Raw genomic sequence first — 9,389 nt, forward strand, 5'->3', positions numbered from 1 at the left:
TCCAAGGCCTCTTATAAACGAAGTCATTTGTTTTTATTTCATTTCAGCCGCTTAAGATGGCGTTGTTATTGTAATTTTAAAACTCATTTCTCATTAAATATCAGTCCTATCAAAATTTTGCATAGAATAAAACTTATCGAAAATTATTTTTAAAGAAACTTTTGTTATGTAACATTTTTCACGAAAATTAATAATAAGGGAGATATTTCGATTTATTTAATTCAAGCCCCCTTATAACCCCCCTTTAAGTAAAATATTTTGAATGCCATATAGCCTAAATTCTAAGTTACAACGAACTTAATTTATATTCCAATTTTCATATAAATCGTTCCAGCCATTAAAGCGTGAAAAGATAACAAACATTCAGACAGACAGACAGACATACAAACAAAAATTTCAAAAAAGCGATTTTCGGTTTCAAGGTGGTTAATTATATATGTTAAGACCATTATTTTTGGAAAATCGAAAATTACCAGAAAAATTTCGGCTACAGATTTATTATTAATATAGATTTTAAGTTACAACGAACTTAATTTATATTCCAATTTTCATCGAAATCCGTTCAGTCAATATCGCGTGAAAAGGTAACAAACATCCAGACAGACAGACAGAGTTAAATATCAGTCCTATCATAATTTTGTCTGGAATGAAACGTATCGGAAATCATTTTTAAAGAAACTTTTGTTATGTAACATTTTTCACAAAAATCAATAATAAGCGAGATATTTCGGTTTTTTTAATTCAGGCCCCCTTATAACCCCCCTTTTAAATAAAGTATTTTAAATGCCATATAGCCTAAAATCTAAGTTTCAACGAACTTAATTTATGTTCCAATTTTCATCGAAATCCGTTCAGCCATTATCGCGTGAAAAGGTAACAAACATCCAGACAGACAGACAGACAGATAGACATGCAAAAAAAAATTTCAAAAAAGCGATTTTCGGTTTCAGGATGATTAATTATACATGTTAACACCAATTATTTTTGGAAAAGCGAAAATTACCAGAAAAATTTCGCTTACAGATTTATTATTAGTATAGAATATTATTTTAAAGTCACATATTATATTGAATACAATGAAATATTAGTTTCTTGTTGTTGTGTTTTCATGGTAATCCAAAACTTCTGCGCGGACATTATAAATCCTTAATGTCAGTGAGAGAATAATTTACTGTATTACGTATCTCGTATCTAGGCAATTAATAAATAATTATGATCTAGTCACCCATAATAATTAAGACTGCGGTTGATACTGATTTGTTTACGTTGCAGCAAAAATTGTTCAAACACGCTGGCGCTCTATAAGAGACTCATTCATGAAGGCATATAAAGAGGCCGAAAAAAGCAGAAGTGGAGCACCGCGGAAGAAAAAATATGTTTTCTTTAACCAATTAAGTTTCTTGGTGCCATCATTAAAAAGACGACCGTAAGAATAATTATATAATTATCTATACTTCATTTATTGCCTTTGAAAACATATATTTATTGGAATATTTTAATTGTTTTCAGAACTTCAGAAAATACATCATTGTTAGTATCAGAAGAAGGCAATGAAGAGGAAAGTCCATTTGACGAAGACGAAGAACCCACAACATACACATCTGCACAGACTCCGGAGACAGAGTTCGCAAAAACAGCTCCCAAGAAGCGGAAAGTACAAGACTCTCTTGAGAATCGTTTAATCTCTATGTTGGAACACACACAACAGACAAGAGAAGAAGATGCAGACAGGATGTTTCTTTTGTCTCTTCTTCCACAGTTTAAAGCTCTTTCCTCGGATAATAAAATGTTAGCCCAGATTGAATTCCTTCAAACTCTGCGTCGCCTATCAACGTCACAAGATTTGAAGTAACGAGTTCCATAAAACGACGTTTCCACTTTTGTAACTGCGTGAGAATAAAATTACGGGAACTAATAACCTTAATGATTGCTAACTAATGAAGTAATGAGTCATTATCGAAAAACCGGCCATAAGTGCTACACTGTAGCGTTGCTTGGGATATTTCTCTATGAAGTTAGTGAATGGGAACATAAGGACCTTGTAATTTCAAGACTGTGTGAATCTCCGCTTTTATTGACTTCTTGGGTCTCTTTCCAGACATGTACAATACAATCGCTTATTATACTAAATTAATGTAGACTTGTATTGTGATAAAATTCATGGCTTTAGTTGTAGCTCGCATTTTATACAGAACACACTTTCATCTTCATACATATAGAGGAATATTTTGGATAAATGAGTAGTCTCCTTTGAACACCGACCTCTTGTGTGACGTGCGGTTCACGACAGGAACTTTCTTGTCAGATCAAACTGCGCATGCCCGGTCTTGGTTAATAAAAACCTAAACTAACCAAACCTAATCTTTTAACCAAGGTGTATAACCGGAGTACGAAGGGAATTTTTTGATTTGCACGCGAAAATAAATCCAGATAAGGATCACGCTGGCAGCGCATGAGAAATCCGCGCATGCGCAGTTTGATCTCACAGCCAAGTTCTTCTTGTCGTGAGCCATTCCTCTGTGATGTACCCTGGATAGTCTTTGACGAACTAGGTGGTCTATGTTTCTCGACACTAGCGAAATCTGTGAGCCACGCTCATACAGTATGTGCTAATAACGGCAAAGAGCTATGCCATTCTAAAAAAAAAAATTGTGACTAACCTAATCAACTTTATTTTCTTGTGCAGAAATTAAAGTACGTAGTTCGTCATAATATCAAAATACTGTTGGTATCTAAATTCTGTAAAAATATTTTGTTAATTATCTAGTTGTGCAGACGTAAATATGGTGGCATTCATCACGCAATTTTTGGTTTTATTGCAATAGTGGCTTGCACAGCGGCATCTTTACAACACTTTAGTTAGGTAGTAAAATCGTCATAGAAACATTGCGAACATAACGAAAAAAGTAACCATACCTAACTGAACTCGTGGCTTATGCCACGAAAAACTACACTTTACATTCTATTCAGTAACCTAAGCTAGCTAATCTACACTATTTATGCAACACTACCAATTGTACGTTACCCACCTAAACTACTCTATCTAAGATGATGAGAGAGAGATGGAACGGAGAAAAATTCTCTCCGGCGCCGGGATTTGAACCCGGGTTTTCAGCTCTCCGTGCTGATGCTTTAACCACTAAGCCACGCCGGATACAATCCCGACACCGTTGAGAATCGTCTCAGATTAAGCTCCATCTCTTGGGTTCCCTCTAGTGGCCGCCCTCTGCACTACGTCATAGATGTCTATGCACGCAGGACCGAAGTCCATACATGTGTAGAGGTGCACTCAGATGAGTGACTGGTTGGCCGGGGTCCGACGGTATGGGCGCCGTCTTTAAATCACAAAGTGATTTATTACGCATATCATATTTATTTTGATGTACCGAAGTACATATGATATTTCCATGCAGATATTCTGCTTTCTCAGATGATGAGAGAGAGATGGAACGGAGAAAAATTCTCTCCGGCGCCGGGATTTGAACCCGGGTTTTCAGCTCTCCGTGCTGATGCTTTAACCACTAAGCCACGCCGGATACAATCCCGACACCGTTGAGAATCGTCTCAGATTAAGCTCCATCTCTTGGGTTCCCTCTAGTGGCCGCCCTCTGCACTACGTCATAGATGTCTATGCACGCAGGACCGAAGTCCATACATGTGTAGAGGTGCACTCAGATGAGTGACTGGTTGGCCGGGGTCCGACGGTATGGGCGCCGTCTTTAAATCACAAAGTGATTTATTACGCATATCATATTTATTTTGATGTACCGAAGTACATATGATATTTCCATGCAGATATTCTGCTTTCTCAGATGATGAGAGAGAGATGGAACGGAGATGAGTCACTCATCTGAGTGCACCTCTACACATGTATGGACTTCGGTCCTGCGTGCATAGACATCTATGACGTAGTGCAGAGGGCGGCCACTAGAGGGAACCCAAGAGATGGAGCTTATTCTGAGACGATTCTCAACGGTGTCGGGATTGTATCCGGCGTGGCTTAGTGGTTAAAGCATCAGCACGGAGAGCTGAAAACCCGGGTTCAAATCCCGGCGCCGGAGAGAATTTTTCTCCGTTCCATCTCTCTCTCATCATCTGAGAAAGCAGAATATCTGCATGGAAATATCATATGTACTTCGGTACATCAAAATAAATATGATATGCGTAATAAATCACTTTGTGATTTAAAGACGGCGCCCATACCGTCGGACCCCGGCCAACCAGTCACTCATCTGAGTGCACCTCTACACATGTATGGACTTCGGTCCTGCGTGCATAGACATCTATGACGTAGTGCAGAGGGCGGCCACTAGAGGGAACCCAAGAGATGGAGCTTAATCTGAGACGATTCTCAACGGTGTCGGGATTGTATCCGGCGTGGCTTAGTGGTTAAAGCATCAGCACGGAGAGCTGAAAACCCGGGTTCAAATCCCGGCGCCGGAGAGAATTTTTCTCCGTTCCATCTCTCTCTCATCATCTGAGAAAGCAGAATATCTGCATGGAAATATCATATGTACTTCGGTACATCAAAATAAATATGATATGCGTAATAAATCACTTTGTGATTTAAAGACGGCGCCCATACCGTCGGACCCCGGCCAACCAGTCACTCATCTGAGTGCACCTCTACACATGTATGGACTTCGGTCCTGCGTGCATAGACATCTATGACGTAGTGCAGAGGGCGGCCACTAGAGGGAACCCAAGAGATGGAGCTTAATCTGAGACGATTCTCAACGGTGTCGGGATTGTATCCGGCGTGGCTTAGTGGTTAAAGCATCAGCACGGAGAGCTGAAAACCCGGGTTCAAATCCCGGCGCCGGAGAGAATTTTTCTCCGTTCCATCTCTCTCTCATCATCTGAGAAAGCAGAATATCTGCATGGAAATATCATATGTACTTCGGTACATCAAAATAAATATGATATGCGTAATAAATCACTTTGTGATTTAAAGACGGCGCCCATACCGTCGGACCCCGGCCAACCAGTCACTCATCTGAGTGCACCTCTACACATGTATGGACTTCGGTCCTGCGTGCATAGACATCTATGACGTAGTGCAGAGGGCGGCCACTAGAGGGAACCCAAGAGATGGAGCTTAATCTGAGACGATTCTCAACGGTGTCGGGATTGTATCCGGCGTGGCTTAGTGGTTAAAGCATCAGCACGGAGAGCTGAAAACCCGGGTTCAAATCCCGGCGCCGGAGAGAATTTTTCTCCGTTCCATCTCTCTCTCATCATCTGAGAAAGCAGAATATCTGCATGGAAATATCATATGTACTTCGGTACATCAAAATAAATACTCTATCTAATCTAAGATACTTAGGCCTACCTATTCTATGCTATCTAAGTCTACGTCGCGTTACCTAACCTTAGCTAAAAATATTTCTTTTGATGCAAATCTTGTTACGTAAATAAATAAAATTTATATTTCACCGAGAAAGGTGAGAAATATTGTATTATATGGGGTATTCTACCTACTCTACTCTATTTAATCTAAGCTACCCTCTGCTACTTAGGAAACATATCCAATAGAAAACTAAAGGAACGTAAACAATTCTAACTAAATACACTCAAAACCAACCTACGTAAACAATGTGTATCAGGTCCCAAACACTGAAGACCGCTATGATTCCTATTCAGATATGTTGGTACGCTTATTCTTCGCTGTCGCTCAACCATCTGTGGAAAAATGTAGCAAGCATTCATAATGTATACGCTGAAATCGTACGCAATCGTGACACTTTCAGGAATTTTATGTACCGGTACGTAGAGTTTAGTTTCGTCATATTGAAGTCCGTACAGTCAGAAATGGATAATTCTTGATGTTTGTTTTTATTAAAGTCTTTTTAAATTATTTTTATTACATGAAAACACATACCCTTGAAATTATTACATAGTTTCTAATATGTAAATTACACTATAATTATTTTCTTAAAAAGACGAGGTTTACCAAATTAATAGATACTACGAATTAGATCTTACATTGCCTGTCATTTTCTTTCATATTTATTTGGCCACGGGCGACTGCACGTCCGTCAGTGGATTCGGGTATGAAAACAGTCTTTGATAACGTCCTAACATCTACGAAAAGGAAAAGCTCGTTTATCAGTACGTGATAATAGGGCTAAGTGATTCAACCATACCCATTAGTCCTCCATTTTCCTCTGTCTTCTTCTTTGCCTCTTTCTTTGTATTTTTTTCTTACTCTCTTTCTCCTTTTTCATCTTCACCCGTTTCCTTACCCCAATTTTTTTCGCCTTCAGTTTCTTTTTCAAGTTTTTCGTCTTTCTTTCTATTCGTTGTGTCTTTCTCTTCTAGTGTCGTGCTTTTCAAGCGCTATGTTCGGTTAAAGTTTGTCGAGCGTGACAAAAACCGAAGTCTACTTTGAGGAAGCGGATCTATCCAGCTAACCCGAACCTGGCCCTTCAAGCTTCTATCCTCCCGTTCCTTCCTTTCATGCTTTTAGCTGCGTATGGATTTTGGAACAAATCTTGTGAAGTTATATTTAGATGTAAGGATAGGTAATTTTTATTACAAAATTAACATTAAACATCCACAGACATATACGTACATATAAGCAAATCACATTTTGTTTTAAAAATATATGACAATTTTTTACTATACCAATTACCCACAAAAAGTAACTATAACATTCTTCTCATAATATTTAAATAAATCACAGTTGCTCGGTAACAAAAGATTTGTGACTATACGGATGATGGAAGTATTATAACATGAACACATAATATAAAATAAATTGTATAAGTCCATAAAAATAAACTATTTCGTTTCCATACTGCACATCATTATAACTTATCCAACCTGTTAATAAATAAAATATATGAATTCATTTTATACTACGCATAATTCGTTGTAACTTGCAATATTCAACCGGAGAATAAATAAGCTTATTTCATTTTCATATTACACATAACTAACTTAGAGTACCCTACCTGTTAATAAATAGAAAAAAAATATTTTATTTTCATACTATACATAATTATTACAACTTATACTATCCACTTGTTAATAAACGAAAAAAAATTCAACCTTTAAATAAATGTTTTCATTTTCATAATGTTATCCATAAGTATAACATACTATCCAACCTGTTAAATAAAATAAATTATTTCATTTGTATACTACACATTATCCTCGTGCATGACAGACGCTATGTTCGGTTTATTTTGTCGTGTATGGCGAAATTTGATATTTGGCGATGTTCACCTTGGAGAAGGAGGCCCATCATGTTTGTTCACCAACTTTATAAAAATATTTGCTGTCCCTTCGTCGTGCATTACAGGCGCTATGTTCTATTCAAGTTTGTCGATTATGTTGGAGTTCGATATTCTCCGATTTTCGCTCTGTCATGTTTTTTTCGTCTTGTTATAAAAAAAAATCGCTGTCCACCACTCCCACCTTTTCATGTTTTAACCACTTAAGGATATTAGCACAGATCTTGCATTAGTTTGTCATATGAAATAAGACGAAGTTTATAAAATCTTGGTTGCCACTCTCATGTTCGAACATTGCAGGCCACTATTTCATATGAAATAAGACGAAGTTTGTAACGTCTTTGTTGCCGTTGTCATGTTCGAACATTGCAAGATACTATTTCATATGAAATAAGACGAAGTTTGTAATGTCTTGATTTCCTCCCTCATGTTTGAACATTGCACAATAAGTTACTAGTCGAGAATATGTCATATGTGTTTTTTTTTATATTTTGTTTCATTTGTTTAATATATATTTTGTGAATTTTTAGTAATACACTGCTCAAAAGATGAAAGTAGTCACTATTTAAATGATGAAATTAAAAAAAATTGTGGTATAAGAAAAAAATTACAAGAAAGTAGCTACCGCTAAATAAATATGTTGTTTCTTATATGAAAGTTAATATCATCACGATTGTTTTGTTTTTCGTTGTTGAAGCCATCTGAAAGCTTCACATAGCATAAATCAGATTGTGTGTTAGGATTTGGCTGATTGTGTGGCTGATTTAATCGTAATTTAATTGTTGTTTTTAACACAATGTCTGATCGCGAGAGCGAAGAAAGGCAATGAGGAAAGCAATTATCATCAAACTTGCAGTTACACTTCTGCAAGAGGGCCATTCACAGAGGTATGTTGCAAGAATGCTAGGGGGTTGTACAGGTCACGATATGGAAAATTTGGAAATGCTTTCAAGACAGTGGTCCAGTATCTAAATGTATCGAGAAAAAAAAGCCCCTGCACACGACCGTTTTGTGCGTCTACAAGCATTACGGAACCGCCAAATAACAGCACGAGAGCTATAGGAAGACGTACAGCAGGGCTACAGAGAAGTAAATTAGCAATCAGATCATGAGAAACAGGCTCAAAGAGGATGGTTTAAGATCCCGACGACGCGTTAAAGTTCCCTTGCTCAAAATAATACACCGTGGAATGAGATTGCAGTTCCCCACAGAACATGTTCAATGGCAGTTACGACATTGGCGACATTGATGAGTCTCGGTTTTACTTGTATGGATCAATGTCGTCGACGTGTCTGGAGACGACGAGGAAATCGATTCCATCCTGAAGCAGTACAACCTGTTGTTGCATACGGAGGTGGGTCCGTTATGGTCTAAGTATAAAAACAGAGCTCATCATTGTTAGAAATGGAACATTAACTCGAGAGGTTACATTAATGAGATCGTAGAGCCTCATGTTATTCCTCAAGTGAGGCAACTTGGGGAAAATGCATTGTTTATGCATGACAATGCCAGAGGACATGTTGCCAACGATGTGCAGGAATTCATGCAGGGGCACAATCTGCAAGTAATGGAGTGGCTATCCAGAAGTCCAGATTTAAATCCAATAGAACAAGTCTGGAATAAACTGGAACAACGTATTTGACGGATAAATGTACCTCCGCAGACACCCCGAGCCCTTGAGTGGAAGAATGGAGACTTCTACGACAAGAAGAACTATGGTGTCTTTCAGGAGCATGAACAGGCGTTGCAATGCAGTCATCTATGCCAAGGGAGGCAATACTCGATATTAACTGCTTTCACTAACATTTTAATATGGATTTCACTAACCTGTGACATGTGGGAGATTTTGGTTTAAGAATTTTCTTAAAAAAACATGACAATGAGTTCTCTTAGAATAATATTAATGTAATTGTAAGTTTCATTAATATAGAAGAATATTTATTTTCACTCCAACTTTCAGTGTAATTTGTACCAATGGAGAAAATATATGCAGGTTTAATGAAGTGACTACTTTTATCTTATGGGCAGTGTATTAATAATAAGAAAAATTACTTATATTCATTACTGTACGTAACTTCGCAAGATATATGCCTGGCATCCGTATGCAACTAAAACTTAAAAGCGCAGGGAGCTGAGGAATTAAGGAGAAAG

The 9,389-nt window shown here is 37.7% G+C and overlaps 1 protein-coding gene and 6 non-coding genes across 8 annotated transcripts in view; 5 read left to right on the forward strand and 2 right to left on the reverse strand.

Moving 5' to 3' along the window:
- The window catches only part of LOC138713998 (uncharacterized), a 64,134-nt gene extending 61,093 nt beyond the window's left edge, over positions 1 to 3,041 (forward strand). For both annotated transcript variants that reach the window (XM_069846570.1, XM_069846571.1), the window contains 2 exons: positions 1,273 to 1,426; positions 1,510 to 3,041. In XM_069846570.1, coding sequence (XP_069702671.1) covers positions 1,273 to 1,426; positions 1,510 to 1,852 — 497 coding nt within the window. In that variant the 3' untranslated portion in view covers positions 1,853 to 3,041. The remainder of the gene's footprint in view (positions 1 to 1,272; positions 1,427 to 1,509) is intronic.
- Positions 3,042 to 3,082: 41 nt separating this feature from the next.
- Positions 3,083 to 3,154, reverse strand: TRNAS-GGA (transfer RNA serine (anticodon GGA)). Its single transcript has one exon. It is a non-coding gene; the product is annotated as a tRNA-Ser (tRNA).
- A 310-nt stretch (positions 3,155 to 3,464) lies between these two features.
- Positions 3,465 to 3,536, reverse strand: TRNAS-GGA (transfer RNA serine (anticodon GGA)). Its single transcript has one exon. It is a non-coding gene; the product is annotated as a tRNA-Ser (tRNA).
- A 453-nt stretch (positions 3,537 to 3,989) lies between these two features.
- On the forward strand, positions 3,990 to 4,061 carry TRNAS-GGA (transfer RNA serine (anticodon GGA)). Its single transcript has one exon. It is a non-coding gene; the product is annotated as a tRNA-Ser (tRNA).
- A 310-nt stretch (positions 4,062 to 4,371) lies between these two features.
- TRNAS-GGA (transfer RNA serine (anticodon GGA)) lies at positions 4,372 to 4,443 on the forward strand. The gene has a single exon. It is a non-coding gene; the product is annotated as a tRNA-Ser (tRNA).
- A 310-nt stretch (positions 4,444 to 4,753) lies between these two features.
- Positions 4,754 to 4,825, forward strand: TRNAS-GGA (transfer RNA serine (anticodon GGA)). Its single transcript has one exon. It is a non-coding gene; the product is annotated as a tRNA-Ser (tRNA).
- A 310-nt stretch (positions 4,826 to 5,135) lies between these two features.
- Positions 5,136 to 5,207, forward strand: TRNAS-GGA (transfer RNA serine (anticodon GGA)). The gene has a single exon. It is a non-coding gene; the product is annotated as a tRNA-Ser (tRNA).
- Positions 5,208 to 9,389: the final 4,182 nt, after the last annotated feature.

Source organism: Periplaneta americana, chromosome 14, assembly GCF_040183065.1.
Source record: "Periplaneta americana isolate PAMFEO1 chromosome 14, P.americana_PAMFEO1_priV1, whole genome shotgun sequence".
Classification (NCBI taxonomy): Eukaryota; Metazoa; Arthropoda; class Insecta; order Blattodea; family Blattidae; genus Periplaneta; species Periplaneta americana.